The 19,581-nt window shown below is 35.3% G+C and overlaps 1 protein-coding gene across 3 annotated transcripts in view; it reads left to right on the forward strand.

Annotated features, from left to right (window-relative positions):
* Positions 1-19,581, forward strand: part of ST7 (suppression of tumorigenicity 7) — a 282,179-nt gene that overhangs the window by 140,394 nt on the left and 122,204 nt on the right. For all 3 annotated transcript variants that reach the window (XM_031938860.1, XM_031938862.1, XM_031938861.1), the window contains exon 2: positions 2,874-2,956. In XM_031938860.1, coding sequence (XP_031794720.1) covers positions 2,874-2,956 — 83 coding nt within the window. The remainder of the gene's footprint in view (positions 1-2,873; positions 2,957-19,581) is intronic.

A 19,581-nucleotide genomic window follows, 5' to 3' on the forward strand; every position in this document is an offset into this window, starting at 1 on the left:
ATTTTTCTTCAAAGAAATAGAAGCATGTATTAAAAGCGACTGCCTTTTAGTGTAATTGGTTAAAAGCTTTTTCCTTCCTTAATGAAAGGACTCAATTTACTTTTTTCCTTTTCTTTATGCCTAATGCATTTCAATAATACTTCTGTGTATATATTGTGTCCCAGAAGTCTTCGTGCAGTTTAAAACTATTAAAACTTAAGATTTAAGATGCTAATATTTAAAATTGTACCAGGACTTTTGTAATACCTTGTATTTAGCTCCCTGAAATACACACACACAAACACACACACATCTATCTATCTATATATATGTATGTATGGCAGAGAAATTCAGGACTTTTTATTTAAATCCAAAAATATACCAATCACATGAATAGGCAGATTTGCTGTTCTTTCCTCAGCCTTATCCATTCTTTTTGAATAATAATGTGGATTGCTTTTTGCTCTTAATAGTAGCAGAATGTGCCAAAGTTAAAATAAACTAGATGATTGTTATTTTCATTTGGTTTCTGATGGACTCTTTTTGTTAGTTAAAATCAAGGGAAAGCAATAATGAAGAGCATTATCAGGACATAGTAATGATGATAAAAATCAAAAGGAACACAGAGTTCTTGTGTTTTTTAATCCACCTCAGTCAATTTAAATGAAAAAAATTTAATCTGAAAACAAATTTTTTGGCTACCTATATCATCACCCCTTGGTTTACTGAGACGATGCTACTGTTTGGTCTCTCTTTTGTTTTACCTTGGCCTTAATAACTTTATTTCTTGCTGGAGAAACTCCAGTTCATGGATTAGATTTCTTTCTGACCATAAAATAAGTATCCAATGGTAACAATCCATTTATGTCATTGTAAAAGTGGAATGTAGCTTTTAAAGTCTTTCTCAATAACAAAAAAGATGGAGTTATTTCTAAATATAAGGTATTAACAAGAAAGTCTTGTTCTCCCTCTGTGCATGTTCTTTCTCCATTTTCATATCTTTTTAAATTGAATATAATAGATAACAGAAGTGTGTGTGTGTGTGTGTGTGTGTGCGTGCGCGCGCACGTGCACGCACATCATTTTGCTGTAAATATGCAGTATTTACTGAATTGAGTTTTGTTATCTATATTTAATTTAACAGCATATGAATGGGTTTTTTATTTAATGGATTCAAGTTCTTTTTTACACAGAGACACACATATACACAGACACACATATATACACACAGATATACATAGATACATATATACACACATATAAATTTTTCTGGGACTATAACTCCCAGACTCATAACTCATAACTCATAAACTCATAAAACTCATAACTCATAACTCATAAACTCATATGAGTTTATAACTCATAAACTCATAAAAACTGTTTCCCATTTAATTTCAATCCATCCACAATTGAGAATCAAAATCAGGTTTCAAGAAATTCTGATTTAGGTCAATATTTATTATAGTTTCAGCAAGTTTATTTTAAAGACTCCACTAAAAATAAAGTAGTAATATTCAAATATTTTGTGTTCACAGAATGTATAAATGTATCCTCTCATTAATAATGTAGAGAAAATTAATAACGTATGGAAAAATAGTATAGGAAGGAGTTAGGTGGTAGAATTTTGAGGGTAGAGAGATATCCCTTGTGATCAATAAAGAGATAAATCCCAGGTCCATCCAATTACGAATCAGAAGCTCCAGTCTTTAATTTCTTTCTTCTACTGAATGTTATCTTTAAAAATGAAAAATAATAATTTTTGGCAAAAATAAAATTGACCCATCTCTCTTGTAACTCCAATGTTATCTTTCAGTGTCCTATAAACTCCTCCTCACTAATAGGCTGCATTATGACCTTCCATTCATTTTGATACTAGAACATGAGTGTCTGCTTTATTTCAGTGATTTCCTTGCTCTCTTTTTTTCTCTGTGCCCTTCCTGGCTGGTGCCCTAGGGCTGTTGGCCTATGCACCCTAGTGATAATACAGTTGGGTTTTTTCTTTTTCTGTGTTCAAATTGCTTAAAAATAGTAGAAAGATAAGTCAGCAATTCAGGGCAATACAAGGTTAATTTTTGAATAGCAAAATGTATAATTAAAATGACATAATGATATGCTAATAAAAATCTACTTTGGCATCATACATCCTTTGAAAAGCAGTGTATAAATAGAAATCAATTCAGTAATTCATATTGTTTTTTGTTTTGTTTTGTTTTAGTAATTCATATTGTTTTAGTAAATGTATTGGGTGAACTGAAGAGTAGGAAAGAAATTGATTATTAAGATAAGTGTGGGAAGCTGAAGAGTAGGGAAGAAATTGATGAGCTGAAGCATAGGAAAGAAGTTTGTTGTTAAGATTGTGGGAAGAGTTTTTGGATAGAAGGTTATATATTAGCACAGTTTATTTAATCCATAAATAGGGCTGCCCAGCAGTCCTATAAATAAGTTTTAGAATTTTACCAGTGAACCATCCCATTTTTAACCTTTCCTTTGGTTACCATGGGGATATAATATCTTAAGTCACTGTTCTTTCCTGTTTTGTTTCTGTAGAATTATTATCTTTGACTTTTCAAGGGCCCAATCTGTTGGGTCAACAAATATATAGGTATGTCTTTCCTGAATTTAATTGACAATTGAGTATCTTGCTTATTTCCATATTCAGTTGTAACCATGATAGAAAATGTTCTAACGAGGTTAATGTTTGGAGCCAGAGCTAACAGTTATAATTTTTATGGCTCAAGATTTATGATTGAAAACATTGTATATTCTTCTCCCTCTTCCCACAATGAATGTTCTCCTGCATATTAGATATTTCATATTATTTGGACTGAAAAAATAGAAGAGAGTCATTAATATTCATGTTTCTTGTTCTTCTTTGTCTTTTTTTCCTTCTTCAGTGAGTATGTTTTTGAATACGTTGACACCGAAGTTCTACGTTGCCCTGACAGGCACTTCCTCACTAATCTCAGGGCTTATTTTGGTAAGTACTAGAAATATTATTTTCATTTTAAACTTTTATTTGTAACAAAATAGAGTAATGAACATGAAAAGGAGCATTGTCAAGATTTGTTGGGATATTTTAAGTTCTTTTATACTCATTTTCCTGTTATGATAGGAAAATAGTAAAATGCTGAAATAGTTGGCTGCAGCTATTTCTGTGGTCTTTTCCAATTGTAAAAGTCTACAGACGTAATTTATCTGAACAGTTTAACAGATGCTACACTGTGGGCTCAGCAACTGAGATAAATTAAAATATATGGATTAATTTTTGAAGAAATTTAAGGTTCTAGAAGAAATGTGCAAAGTATGAGTAATAAGCCAGATGAAATAGTGATCCTAGTGTTGTAAGGAATCAAGGTCGGTCTGACAAATATTTCCATGACTTAACATATTTTTAAATCTGGAAGAGGCTTTTAGAATAGAGAAAATTATTTCATCTTATTTTCAATAATTTGCTTTCATATCAGTATGACTAGTAATTTTTATATTTGCATTAATGATGGACCTTTGTTTTTTGAAAAGTAGAATTATTATTGTTTTTCAGTTGTTTGATTTTTTTGGCAAAGGTACTAAAGTAGTTTGCCATTTTTTTCTCCAGTTGATTAAGTCAAATGACTTGTCTAAGATCACAAAGCTAGTGAGTGTCTGAGGCAGTATTTTAACTCAAATTTCCTGATTTGAGTCCCAGCCTTCTATCCACTGAGTCAGTTCCCTCACTCTGGGGAATTAGGGAAATCGTTTTACCAACATGGAGGAATTGTTTGGTAGTTCTACCAGTGGAATGTTGGAAATGAGCTAGCTGTATTTAATGAGCTAGTGTGGTTTAATAGAGAGCTGAGTTTGATGTCTTGAAGACCTGAATTCAAATCCAGGGCTTAGACACTCACTAGCTATTCACCACCAATAGGAGAAAGGGATTTCTCTAATTTGGATTTATTGTAGAGGAGAAGAAAGCCAAGCATCTTCTGAGGTACCTCATTAGTTTGAGAAGAGATTTCAAACTGTTCAGAGACAGAATAGGGTAAGGTCATATAGATTAAAGTTCTATAGGGATAGTCAACACATAAAGGATGGGAAACCTTAAATGAAATTCTAAAGATACAAATAGACACGATTCCTTTTTGGGGTGAAAAAGGAGAGTTGTTCCAAGAGCTTAACATGAAACTACAAAAGGTATTAAGTAAGGCAGAGGATCAATACAAAAATGTGGCTTGGTCCTGTAATATTAGTGTTGAGAGTACTTAGAGTTCAGTCTTAGCTGAGGCTGTCAAGGAAATCTAAGATCAACAAAATGGTTTAGAAAAAACTATATGGGTGGGATATAGCTAGATGGCACAGTGGAAGTGGATAGATCACTGGTGCTGGAGTCGGGAGGAGTTTAAATCTGGCCTCACATACTTGACACTTAAACTAGCTGTGGCAAGTCACTTAACCCTAATTACCTCCCAAAACAAAAACAAAAAACAAAAACAAAAATAAAAAAAACTACATTGAGGAAAGGAGAATAACATTCTATATGTAAGATAAGGAGGAAAGATAATGTCATTGCTAGAGGTGGATGGAATTCATATTTTAAATGATGGAAAGAAGGCAGAATTGCTTTTCTCTGACAAAATAATGACCCTTTAGCTGAAATAGAATAAAAATGGCCAATTCTTACTAATCTTCCAAGTGAGGTTTTCTGAATCCAGATTGCCAGACCCAGGTCAGCTACATTTATGACAGTGAAAGAATTTGTGATAGATATTATGACTGAACCATTCGGGTGATGGGTGAAAGATCTAGTAGTATAGGAAAAGGGCAAATATCCTGAGATAGAAAAAAAGAACAGTGAATAAAGTTGGCAGACCACAATTTAGTGAACTTGGCTTTGAATCCTGATGAGACATTAAAATATGTTGCTGAAGAGTCAGTCAGATTAACAAGTATTTATTAAGCACCTAATGTTTTCCAAGCACTGTGCTAAAGACAGGGGAGACAAATATACGTATATGCTAATTAGTGGGAATAATGAATCTATTGAAGTGGTATTCCTTTGCTTTCTAACATTTACAAAACTTTTTATAAATTAAAATTTTGTAAATTAAACTTTTTATAAATTTTATAAATTACCCTTCTAAATTAGGGTAAGTGGTTCTAACCCAATGGAAATATGCAGTATAAATTAATGGTCACTTAAAGGGATTGATTATTTATGCTTCTCAGGCTCTAGCTATACTAAAAATAAATAGTTCTTACATACAAGAAAATTCTATTCTAATAGGAGAGACAGTAAATATAGAATAAATGTAAACATAGATCAGTATAAAGATAACATTTAAGTAAATACAAAGGAGTTTAATATGAGATATTTTGAGAGTGAAAATAGAAAGCCACTTTGCCAGAAAGGAAGAAAAAAAAGTGGAACAGATGTCAAAGCAATATTATAGAATCTTAGAGCTTAGGGAGGCCTTGGAGGCCACTTAGCCCAACCCTTCATCTTCCAGATGTGGAAATTGAGGTCTAGGGAGCTTAAAGGAGTTCTCCAAGGTCACTTAGATAATAAAGATCAGAAGCCAGATTTGCATCCAGATGCTTTGATTTGGGAGCTAGGGCTCTTCCCACTGGATCAAGAATGAGCAAAATTAATCAGTAGATTTGTTGTTCTCAAAGAATTTATAGAGGCAGTATGTTGTAGAATCAGACAGAGAAAGCATTTTGGTAAAACAGTTCTTAGACTGTCATTATTTAGCACAAAGAGCTGACATAGAAGATGGCCAGGTAGAAAAAGAGAAAAGAGATGAAAGACATGGGAGATCTCTGGATGGAGAAAAGAAATTTCAGATCTTTAATAATAAATTTATTATTATATCATATTTGGAAATCTAGCATTTTTCAAAAAGCAATTTTGTGAAAATTTTAATTTTTAATATATGAATGTACAAAACAGTCACACAAATATAGTTATCAAAATTATGAACAGCATTTTCGTAGTGTTGCCTTTTAAAGTTTTTTGTAATCTTTATATATCAAGATCTATTGTTTGTTAAAACCAAAGAGCATAGAAAAATGAATGTTTTCCTTATGGCAAGTTGAGTCATAATTTCATGCACCAAGAAGCCATTGATGAGAAAGAAAAGTTTATTTTATTTTTTCAAGTGGTGGTTCCTTCCTTGCTTTGAAGAACATTATATGACAACCTTTAGCTAAGAATTTTTCTGCTGTTTTTCTAATCTCTTCAATAAACTCTAATTTGGACTATATTGTAGAAGCACCCTGTAAAGGGCTTCCCAGAATACATAGCTTCTGGAAGAAAAACTGCAAGCCATTCTCTTAGTTCTCTGCCATTCTATCCATAGTTCATCATTCTTTTACTTTCTAAATGGTTATTTTGAAATCAGATGTCAGACTTATGCTTGTGTCTCTCTAAATAAAGAATTTCCCAGTCCATGGATACTGCTATTCAGAGCTTGTTAGTTGCTGTATTGCCTTCTTAACAGAACTGTTAGCTCCTGATGATTCACTCCAGCAGCACGCCTGGCTTTCAAAAAGTATCCTAATGATGCATTTGCCTCCCAGCACCAGTGGAAAACAAAATGTACTCTGGGGAAAGGCTGAGTCCAATTGCAGATTTCGTTAGCCACCTTAAAAAATATGAGGGCAGAATGACTAAGTGGAGAAACATCAACACTGTCTCATTATTCATGGTCCTTGTTTACAGGGAACCTTCCCATCATTTGGCTCTGTTTGCCCACACCACACCTTCCAGCCTGCACCTGGCCTCCTCTTCTGGCCTCTTATAAACCTCATCATGTGTGGTACTTTTAATGTGAATAGAATTGAAGTAAAGCATTAGGTACCCCATCCACAGCTGTGTTCATAAAACACTTTGGTTTTGTTTATTGTCAGCAGGAAGAGAATTATTCAATAACTGCAACCAGGGGTAGTCTACTTAGAGTCTGACTTTGTAGCCCCTACCTTCCCCCCAAAAAAGAACATTATTGCCCTTGGGGAATAAATTGGTTTGTGGATATCAGCTTCGGAGCTGATAGATCAGGAAATTTAATTATATGAGGAGAAGCAGGGGGCGGTGGGGATGGGAGAGAGTAGAAAGGGAGTAGCTGTTGTAGAAACAAAATCTATCAGCCTGACACACCTGCCTGAATATAAAATGTATTCAGTAGAGAGCTGCTTTGTTCTCCCAGATGTGTGTTCTTTTAAAAACAAGAAGCTCAGATTTGAGTCATCCATTTAGGGCAGCTCAGTCTCATTGGTTGGAAACTGGCCCCAAATCAAAAATGGTAGTTTCAGAGCCAGATTCCTCCCTAACCACCGTTGTCCCATTATTCCGGATTCCAACTTACTGTTTTAAGTAGTTCTCTGCTTCTCAACTTTGAGTGGTCTCCTGTGCCAGCTGCCTTTCAGCTGGCACTAGTCTCTCCTTACTCTGTTCCCCACTCTCCCATCCCCCCAGCACTAGTCCTAAAAACAGCAGCTGTCATTACCACCCTAACCTGCCAATTTAACCCTTTATTTGTGTATGTGCCTACGCAAGGATAAAACCTATTCTGCTGAGAGAATGGAATAGAAAAGGAAGCTGGCAGCCAGACTGCTGTTTCAAAGGGGGAAATTTGTAGTGTTGGTGGGAGGTGGCAACAGTGTGGGATAAAACACTTAAGCCGGGCACACCCAGGTGGTGGGTACAGGTTCCTAGGCCTGGAATCAGGAAGACCTGAGGCTAAATTCAACCTCACACACTTTCTAGCTTTATGACCCGGGTCAAATCACTTATCCTCTGTCTCAGGTTCTTCATCTTTAAAATAGGGATAATAGATTGTTGAGAGAATCAATTGAGGTGATAAGTTTAAAATACTCAGTGTAGTGCCCGGTATATAGCAAGGACCATATAAATATTAGCCACAAGTAATTAATTAGTTAATGATTGTTAATAAATGTGGTAGTTTAGGAGAAATTATATAACTCATTGTATAGAGCTATCATGCATAAAAATACAAATAGAAAAATTCATTGCCTATATAAATGTATGTATATACTACATACATACACACAAATGTATGTGCACAGATTCATACATGTGTGAAACAAAGTAAAGTGGAGAATGGATACAAGAAAATTAGGGGAAGTGAGAATGATAAAGAAGAGAATCAGGAGAAAGCGCTTGGGCTGGGGGTAAAACTTAGCAGGTAGTTGGATTGGCAAAAGAGTCAGGAAATGAGTAGGAGATAAAGTGGAGTAGTCAGATTATGTTCATTTGTTGTATTATCCACTGGAATGATGAGTTACATAAAGGAACCAGAAAAGCAAATATGATACTGTTTTTGAAACTGTAATTCAAGGAGATTATATTTGCAAATTGCTAGGGTTTTAAACTCTAAAAATTATCTGATTAAACATAGCTCTTTTCATACTTAAAAAAAAAAAGCCTTTTTAAAATGACTAAACCTTTTTTTGTCATAAAACTTTTCACATGGGCCATTAGAATAACTTAAAATATCTTCTTTAGTTTAGCACAGTTATAATTTTTGATTACTATCCATCACTTTCTGGAGCTTGCCAGATTCCAGCTAGTCTACAATCTTGGGGGTGAGGGATGACTAGAGAAGAGGCTGGGGAAATTAGAGAAAAAAGGCTTATTTGGGGTCTTAGAGGCATTATGAACAAGACAGGGCATGTGAATTATAAAACAACTTGATTTTTGGCTCTAAAGGGAAAGGGTAAGAATCTGTGGAGGCCAGATGGCTGGGGAAGCTGCAGACAATGGGAGGGAACTGAAGAGCCTGCAGACTTATCAGATTACAGCTTCTCAGGTCCACCATGAAAAATAATGCTCTCTGCAGGAGTCAGAAGAGTCAGCTGTTCTGGGAGACTTGTCACTTGTAAGGATCTTACTGTGAAAATGAGAATTGGAATGTCTTGAGGGTAGTGGTTTGTCATGGAGTGAACGGAAGTAGCATTAAGAGACACTTAAGGAAAGGGGCCAGTGAGAGCTAAGGGAGAAAGGAGCCCTTCATTCCTAACTGGCTGACTCTTCTTCCATTAGGGAGTTTGCTTCTCTGATATGGTGGGGTCCCCACTTTTTCAGAGCAGGAAACTGAGACTTGCCAGAAAGGGAGGGACTTCCTCAAGTTAAATGAAAATTAGAATAAGGGTCCAGACTTCTTTCTCAGTCCAAGACTTATTTCGAGAGGGTTGGACCAAATGATCTCTAATCTTCTAGCTCTAGCTCTGGGATCTGATGTGTTTAGTAGTTTATTAGGCCAGATCAAACAAAAATATCCTTCCAAGCAATAGGCCTAAAGAACTAAGTGAGGAAAAAAGGAAGGCATTTGAATAATAGTGATTTAATTTTTCTTTTTAAAAAAAAATAGGAATCTGTAAAATAATTTCTAAAATGCCAAAGTGTGTTTTGTTTTGGTTTAACTAACCTAGAGCACATCTATGATACCTTGAACTAACAAGAATAGGCAGAACATATACTACATTATTTTGCATCATATAAGTCTATAATAATTAATGCTCTAATAGGAAAATTTTTGCTAGAAATTTCAGCTCTTGGGTCTTTGTTCAAACTTGTGTCACAAGCATGTCTTCTTATTGTTCCTCTTTTCCTCCTCACTGCCTTCTTCCTTCTCTCCCTTTCTCTCTTTCTCCCTCTACCCCCCCACCCCCCAGAACCTTGGGCACCAGGTGGCTGGGAGGGAATAAGGAATCAGGGAACCCATTTTGGAGGAATAGATTTTAGGGAGCTGGGAACTGAGGCTTAACATAGGAGACTGGGACCCACTTGACAGCTATCTTATGTTTCTTAAAAAAAAAAAAAAAAAAAAAAAAAAAAAAAAACTTCAAGGAATTAAAAAAAAAACACAAACATCGGTTAAAAAGTAAGGGTTAGAAAGGGGAAAGTTGCTTGTGAACTGATGTTTCTTATAATAACTTACATTTCTAAGTGAGTCCTTAGGTTTAAGTAAATGTTTCTTCCAGAACAATCTTATAAGGTAGGTTCTGCTAATAGTAACAAAAACAGCAATAAAAATTAATGTTGGCATTTCACATAATGCATTAAGGTTTGTAAGCACTTTGTAAATAACATCTCATTTTAGCCTCATAAACCGTGGGAGCCAAGTACTATTATTGTTCCCCTTTTATAGATGAGGGTTAAGTGACTTGCCCATACAACTAGTATTTGAAGCAGTCTTCTGGCTTCTTTGCTTGATCTACTGTACTACCTAATACCTCATGCTATTATCCCTACTTACTGATGAAGGAATGAGGCTCCGAGACTTATCCAGGGTCACCCAGCTAGTTAGCATTCAAATCAGAACTTGAATCTAGGCACTCCTGATCACAAATCCAGTCTGCTTCACACTGCACTCTATTGTCATTGTCAATTGCTAACTTTTAACATTGAAGCTCCTGTCTTCTTCAAAAGGTTATCTACTTTTCATAGAGAATCTTCTATCCTTTCTGAAAGCTATTCACTCCCAGATAGTTTCACAGACTTACCCAGCTGGTGTCCCTTTGGCATTCTTTCCTGTTATGGGTTAGTGTTAGCTCATAGGACACTGAAGGGAAGTTTCATATTTCCCCTCTCTTCGATCTCCAACATTCACTGTAATTATACTCACTGGAACACCAGTATCATTCATTTTAGTTCTTAAGGAAGAAGTCATAGGAAGGAGATCAACAATTTTGGGAGATGAGAATCATTTCAGTCTCTTGGGAGTAAATGGGAAGTTAATTACTCAGAAGGAACACCTGAAATATTTTTCTACATGTACCAGGAAATATATTTGATTGATACATGGAATTCTGGAAATAACATGGAAGTTAAAAAAGATATATGAAGAACATGAAGTTCAAGCAAGAGAGAAGTCTATAATCATTATCAATAGCTAGGAAAAATTCAGCCCATTTTAGAAATATCTGATCATCTGAGTGGATGCCCATCAATTGGAGAATGACTGAATAAATTGTGGTATATGAATGTTATGGAATATTATTGTTCTGTAAGAAATGACCAGCAGGATGATTTCAGAAATGCCTGGAGAGACTTACACGAACTGATGCTGAGTAAAAGGAACAAGGCCAGGAGATCCTTATATCCTTCAACAACAATACTATATGATGATCAATTCTGATGGACTTGGCCATCCTCAGCAATGAGATGAACTAAATCATTTCCAATGGAGCAGGAATGAACTGAACCAGCTACACCAGTGAAAGAACTCTGGGAGATGACTAAGAACCATTACATTGAATTCCCAATTCCTATATTTTTGCCTGCCTGCATTTTGGATTTCCTTCACAGGCTAATTGTACAGTATTTCAGAGTCCAATTCTTTTTGTACAACAAAATAACTATTTGGCCATGTATTCTTATTGTGTATCTAATTTATACTCTAATATATTTAACATCTTCTGGTCATCCTACCATCTAGGGGAGGGGATGGGAGGAAGGAGGGGGTGGGAGGAAGGAGGGGGAAAATTGGAACAAAAGGTTTGGCAATTGTCAATGTTGAAAAATTACCCATATATATAACTTGTAAATAAAAAGCTATGAAAGAATAAAAAAAAAATTTTAAAACTCTGATCATAAGGTTGTAAATAGACTGATAGGATCTTAATAATGATCCCTTTTCTAGACGGTGATTTTCCTAGAGAGTTTAATGAATGGTCTTCTTCTTCTTCTCCTCCTCCTCCTCCTGTTCTTCTTTCTCTTCCTCCTCCTTCTCTTCTTCCTTCTCTTCCTTCTTCTTTCCTTTTTTTTTTTTTTTTTTTTTTTTTTGTAGGCAGTTGAGTTAACTGGCTTGCTTAGGATCACATGGCTAGTTAAGTATTAAGTATCTGAGCCCAAATTTGAACTTCAGTCCTCCTGAGGGCCAGCACTGTATCCAATGTTCTATCAAGCTGACCCAGGAACTGCTTCTCCTGATAGGAAATATACTTTCATTCAAAATTTCAGTGACAGCCCTCAACCCTCATCACTAGATTCTTTTTTATTTTTGGAAGGAGGTGGCGTTTTTGGTTGCTTTTATTAGAAGCATATAATATTAATTGACAAAACACTGAATATAAGCTTCACTATCATAAAATCAAAACATTAAACAATATTCCCAAAAGATTTTTAGATTAAAAAACTAGCTACCAAGAGTACAAAAATTATACAGCAACACAAAGCATAAAAAAGTAAACTATTTTTTGTTTTTGTTTTTAATTATAGCTTTTTATTGACAGAACATATGCATGAGTAATTTTTCAACATTGACCCTTGCAATCACTTCTGCTCCAACTTTTCCCTTCCTTCCCTCCACCTCCTCCCTTAGATGGCAGGCAGTCTCATACATGTTAAACATGTTAAAGTATAATCTAAAGTACAACTTATGTGGCATTTTCATACAGTTCTCTTGTTGCATAAGAAAAGTCAGATTTAGAAAGGTTAAAACCTGGGAAGAAAAACAAAAATGCAAGCAGTCCACACTCATTTCCCAGTGTTTTTTCTCTGAGTGTGGTTGTTCATCACTGATCAGTGGAACTGATTTGGATCTTCTCACTGCCAAAGACAGCCACTTCCATCAGAGTTGATCTTCATACAGTATTGTTGTTGAAGTGTATAATGATCTCCTGGTTCTGCTGATTTCACTCAGCATCAGTTCATATAAGTCTCTCCAGGCCTCTCTGTATTCATCCCGCTGGTCATTTCTTACAGAACAATAATATTCCATAATATTCATATACCACAATTTACTCAGCCTGCTCCAATTAATGGGCATCCATTCAATTTTAGTTTCTAGCCACTACGAAAAGGGCTGCCACAAACAAACAAACAAACAAAAAGTAAACTTTCAAATGAAATAGTTATAAAGATTTACAGTCTCATTTCTCTATACTATAGTCATTTGAGGTCTTTCTTTTACTGCACAATGATGTTAAAGATTTAACACTAGATTTTTTGCTTTCTCTGTCAAACACTACTGGAGTGCATGCAGATCCATTTTTATTCCTTGGAAATAGTCCTGTGATTTTTAATGTTGTATCTGAATAGTATAGGCACATACAGAGGCATACCAACATTTGGAAACAGTGAAAATTGTTAAGAGAAGCAAGAAATCAATTCTATATCACTTCTAGTTTGCCTCTCTTTGGAATTATCGGATTATTAGTAACATTTTTGGTACAGAGCAGGTCACCCTTGAAAACATTTTCCAATTCTAGATATAGTGAAGATAGCGTTTGCTTTCATTTAGAGTCATTAGGAATACTACCAGTAAAGAATTAATGAAGTTCTCTTTGAGTATCTCCCAGAAAGCCAGAAGTATATGATCAGAAAAGACATCAGCTAGCCAAATAAGAGTAGGGGATGACAGGTGGAAAATATGCATACTGCACACATACCCATATAATGTCAAGAGACCTTAGTCTGGCACCTAATAGTTGCTTATTAAATGTCTGTTGGTTGATCTAAAAAAAGACTCTTCTAGCTGGAATGATCTCCCATGGAGGATTTATTGGATAGGAGGACAAGAAACACCCAGGATGAGAAAACATTCTCTCTATTAGAGAGGATATCCAAATCTACTGTTGAGGTGTTTGCTAGGTATTCCACCTTAACTGGCTGGGTCTTAAGGACCATAAATTTAGGATTGAAAAGGACCTTAGATAACATTGAAACTAGCTCTCTTTTTTCATTTGAGGAAACTAAAGAATTCCAAGATGAAGTGAGTGTGCCAGGATCCTAATGACTTCAAATTCATTGCCTTCTTCACTTTATCATGTGTACTCTTTTCTGGTAATTTATATATATATTTTTTCTTATATGTTATACTCCCATTTAAATCTTGCATGCATCTTTCCTTTGACCTTTTAATTTTTCCCTGTAATTCTGATTCTTTGCATACTGTTATGTTCCTTGATTGGTATTGTATAACACTACTAGGAGGATATTAATGTTAAAAAAAGGTAATCTTTTATAACAACAAATAGTGTGGCATTATTAAAAGCACTGCAGTTTCCCAAATGTAATCCAACCCAATATATTCCTTTTCCATTCTTTGTGTAAATCAATGTCCACCTAAAGCACTTATCCAAGATGGATCTACTAATCTCTCTCAAATGACTGGATTTCACTAAGGAGTCTTCAGAGTGTTTTGAGTTTCAGTGCCTCTACTAAAAGGAATATTTAAAGAAGCTTATCAGCAATGGAAAATCCTTCTTGAACTTTGGGTAGAAACCCCACCCCCCAATACCTGTCAGACTTCCTATATAAATATTTGTGATCCAGTTTAATTAGGGATTTGAAGGAAAGAGAGACACTGACCAATATTCAAATATATTGAATTTACTTAACTATTATTTATTGATATCACAAAAGCATAGGTACATAATGAACATTATAAGTAAAAATATTCTGATAAATGTTTAGCAGCTAGCTCTCTGAGAAAAATGTATTCATGTTACACTTTTAAGTTAAATTTTAATTTCTAACATTTTCTTCATTACTTTCTTAAACCTAAAGTAGCACTATAAGAATGATTCAACCTGATTTGTAATTTTTCCTGATTTCCAAGGTACAAATGTCTACAATTAAACAATTGACAACGTTCCTATAGGAGTTGACTCTAAGACTCTCCTAATTGTAGCCATTCTTGCTTGAGTGAATGGGTCCTGATTCTGAGATAATAAATTGTATCACATGTAAACAAAGGAATTTACCAAGTATTCTCAGGATTGTGGATGGATACAAGTGTCTTAGAGACCCAGGTTTTTGAACTCAGAATTAAACAAGCTGTTTAGTAATATTTTGTAAATACAACACTCCTGGGTAAGCAAAAATCCATATTTTTATGGATTATAGCTCATCATAAAGGAGCTAAAACTCATATGTGAATATATTATAAGCAATCCAAACTCAGACCAGCATTTAGCTTGGTATAGTTTCTCTGGTTCCTTCATCAATATTCCTCTGGGATTATGCATTCACCAGTTATCTTGGTTATTTCTCTTGGGAATTGGGTACAGGAACAGATCTCATTAGCCAGCTCCTGTGTCTCTGTCATAAACTCTTGTATATTTTGACATATATGGGGAAGAGGAGACCTTTCAAGCCATCATTTTGTTATATTGAATAAAACACTTGTTGGAGATCAGTAAATAACAGACATAGTGGAACTTTGTATTCTTTTTACCTTTTAGTGGGATTAGTATTTGAAGAGAAGTTGGCTGAAAAAAATTGTGTGGGAAGTCCTGTGCTCTTTTTGGATTTTCATCAATGAATTGTCTATGGAATTCTGTTCCCTTCTTATATTTTGATCATTAATACTCTCCATTTGTACATAGATCATTTTTATAAGGATTGTATAATCATGGCAAAGTATTATTTGAGTCAGTGCTTATTGATGTTAATTGCTTTAAAATACCTATCAGTTAGAATCTTTTGGAAATTTTCTTTTGCTTTGAGATTTAAAAGATTTAAACTTGTCTTGCTTCTATCATAGATATATTCATTTAACTTCAACCTTACATTTTTATTTTGTCAGATGCCATTGCCACTTTGTCTCATCTGTAGATAGAAGGTAGGCTCCAAATGTGGTAGACTTACCTTCACTGAGAAGCATAAATCACTGTAGAACAAAAGTTCTTGTGGTTTAAATACAGATAGATAAATATAGATACCTGTTTTAAAATAATTGTTGACTTTGGATTCCTATGTATTTTAAAATCATTATTCTGAGAAGTGGGGCAGGCAGAGACTTCACCAGATTGACAAAGCATGTTCCATGACACTAAAAGATTGAGAGCCACTATGGAACATTAGTAGATCTGTTCTGTGTCTCTCTCCTGTCCGCTATAGGAGATTGTAACCTCAGTCATCTTCCCTCCCTCCCGAGTTTCCAACCTCTCATTTTCTATTGGTTCCTTTCCTGCTAACTTCATGCCCAACCCTCCCTATTAAAACAAACAAACAAAAAAAAAAAAAGCCTTCATTAAAATTTACCATCTCCTCAAGCTACCATTCCATATCTCCTCTCCCTTTCACAGCCAAACTCCTTGAAAAAGTTGTCTCCACTTAATAATTCCACTTCATTCTTCCTTACATCTTTTTTGTGATTTAGCTTACGATGTGGTCACTGTAATAAACCTGTTGCTTTCAAGATACTAGTATTCTCTTAGTTGCCAAAATCTAATGGACTTTTTAAAGGCCTCACTGTTCTTGGGTTGTCCTGCTGCATTTGACACTGTTGATCACGTTTTTCTCCTAGATATCCTTTCTTTTCTGGGTCTTCATGATACTACTCTCTCGTAATTCTCCTTCTGCCTGCCTGACTGCTGCTTTATCTCCTTTGCTGGAATATCAATCTGTATCTTGCTCTTAACTTTGGAAGTTTCCTACAGTTTTGTTCCAGTTCTCCCTAACCACTTTTTCTCTTGGTTGCTTCATCAGTTCCCCAAGGTTTAACTTCATCTTTATGTAGATGATTGACAGGTCTGTATATTTAGCTCCAGCATGTCTCCTGGGCTTTAGTCACATGCCACCAGTTGCCTGTTGGACATTTCAAACTGATTGAAGCATCTTCTGGGCTGGTCTTCTTCAGACCAGTCATCCAGTAGTTTACGTTTGATATTGAAACAAAGTGAGATCTGTATAGATCACTTAATTGCTATCCAAAGGAGATTTATTTAAGTATAGCAGGAAAAAGGTACTAAGTAAGGATAGACACTGGGGACACCTCAGATTGATACACTAAGTGGAACTTCTCATCCTTTCCCAAAGAATCAAAGATATTATGAAGCTGCTTTGTACTTAGATGACCTGGGGGTGCTGTCAGCAGCCTCCATCCCTGAACCAACCAGCTCTCTCAGTCTGTACTTTAAAAGAAAAAACAGAAAAATGAAAAACTAGTCTAATTTGTATGAGGGCAGGGGTTATGATATTTTCCCATACCTTTCAAAATTAACTTAGCCAAAACTGGGTTCCCCCAAACTTTCCCCCTTCCAATCTTTTTTATATCTATCAAAGGCCCTTCCATCCTGCCAATCTCTACATTATTCTCAGCTCTTCACTTTTCTTTCATCCCACATACCCTGTCCTACACTAAATCTTGTTGTTTCTATTTACAACATCTCTCACATTCTTTCTACCTATACAGCTTAGATTCTAATAATTCCTTACTTAGGTTATTGTAATGGTGTCCCAATAGGTTCTTCACACTGCTGCTAAAGACATTTTCCTTGAATGTACATCTCATCATGTCACTGTTCTCCCTCAGTAAACTTCAGTGGTTCCCTGTTAATTCTAAGATAGAATATCAGTTCCTCAGTTTAGCTTTTTAAATCCCTATCCAGTCTAGATTCCACTTGTCTTTCTAGTCTCCTGGCCATTATTTCCTATCTTTATTCTGATCTGGCCAGCCTGACATCTTTCTTTTTCACAGAAGCCATGATTTCCATTTCCATGCCTTTGCATGGAATCTGGAATGCACTCTGTCCTCACCTCCATCTCCTTCTCTTTGTTTGAGGCACAGCTCCAGCTCAAGTGATGATTTTCCTTCCCTTCCAAACTTCTTATCTAATTAATTTTTATTATTCTTTTTGTATTTGTTCTGTATATATGTATATTTTTATATACACATGCTTATATATGCACACATGCATGTGCACATACATAATTCTTGTTTCATGAGAATACAGTTTGCAGGTAGAGATTGTTTTGTATCCCTAGTACCTGAGTGACCAACGCTTAAGTGCCTAATAAATCATTCTTCTCTACTTGGCAGAGATGACAGGATTTAGAGCTGAATAGACTTCTGACATCAGTTTGTCATGCAACACCTTTGATATGATCTTTGCCTGTAATTGTGGGCAAGTCTCTATTCCTTACCATAGGAAGGTGCTAGACTATAATGATGATTCCCTACTTGGCAAAGATTACAGGATTTAGAACTGGAAGAACTTTTGACAAGACAACTTTTGACAAGAGAACTCCTGTGGCTTGGAGCTGTTGTATTTAGGAGACCAGGGTACATTTGTCAGCATCCTGAGCCTTTATTCCTGAGCTGACCAGCTCTCTCATTCAGTAACTTTTATTGAAGGAACTGGGGGAATGGGATAGAGACTAGTTCAACTTGCATGGGAGAAGGATTTAGAATATTACTTCTCCCTATCTTAAACATGTAATGCCCAAATTCAGACTAATTTTCTTTCCTCCAAGCCCTTCCCTCTTCAAAACCTCTCCATTTTAGTCACAAAACATTTCAGTGTCTGCCAAGGACACTCTGACTGTCAGTGGTGGATAGAGTAGATTCAGAAGAGCTGAGCTCAAATTTTGCCTCATGTACTCATTTAACCTCCCTGAACCTTGATATCCTTATCTGTTAAATAGGTATAATGGTACACTACTTCCCAAGGTTGGGATAAAGATAAAATATTTGTGAAGCACTTTGCAAATGTTAAAACTCCATATAAATGCTATTATTGTTTTTATTATTATTATTATTATATCAATTACAGATTTTTCAAAGTCTAAAACATTCATGATTTTCCGCGCCTTTTGGCTGCTTTTTTAATCTTCCACCAATGTCAATTATGCACATAACATTAGCGGGCATTTATGTTGTGCTTTAAGGTTTGCAAGGCCTTTACAAATGTTATCTCATTCTATCCTCACAGCAACCCTGATAAGTAAATGATATTATTATTCTCATTTTAGAGATAAGGAAATTGAAGTTGTCTGGTTCAGTGACTTGTCCAAGATCAGAAAAGCTATTAATTGTCTGCGGAGGGACCTCTTCCTGAGTCTTGAGCCAGCATTTTATCCACTTTATCACCTAGCTACCTGCTTCATCAGTGGTTAGGGACTACACAGAACTGTTTCATTTTTATATGTGTTTTTATCTGTTTCATGGGTCACTGTAAATTTAAACTTTATCAGTTCATGGCTAACTTTATGTACCCAGAGCCTTTCCATTTTGATAGAAATTGTTTAAGCTCATGCCTCAAGAACTCAAATCACCTATACACCATGATAATCTTTCAGAATAGGACTTTAAATTTAACTTTAAAGCTATATCCTTAGAATAATAATAACAACAAAGGAATATATATATATATTCTAAATCCTTCTCCCATGCAAGTTGAACTAGTCTCTATCCCATTCCCCCCAGTTCCTCCAATAAAAGGTACTGAATGAGTGATTTACGATTGGGTGAGAGGGGGAGGGATAAGAAATTCATGTGAAAATGGGTTGAACGTATGAGTCGATTATACATTGGGTATCTAGTATATGACATGCCTGCTAAAAAGTTGATTGATAAAAGAATAATGTTAAGAATGATGAAAGTGATAGTCCTGATGATATCCTGTGCTAGTCAGACTATTCCTGGGGCAGTGTATTTAGTTCTGGACACCACATTTTAGGTAGAACATTTTGGGATCACTCTACTATTTGGACAGGTTCTTCCTTATATTAAGTTGAAATCAATACTCTTGAATTTCTCAATACATAAAGTATTATTTCTTTCCTTTGGGGCCAAGCAAAATAAATCTAATTTTTATTCCACCTGGCAGTCCTCCAGCTAAGACATTTGTTCCCCTATTAAGTCCTGCCTCTCT

Source organism: Sarcophilus harrisii, chromosome 5 (assembly GCF_902635505.1).
Source record: "Sarcophilus harrisii chromosome 5, mSarHar1.11, whole genome shotgun sequence".
Classification (NCBI taxonomy): domain Eukaryota; kingdom Metazoa; phylum Chordata; class Mammalia; order Dasyuromorphia; family Dasyuridae; genus Sarcophilus; species Sarcophilus harrisii.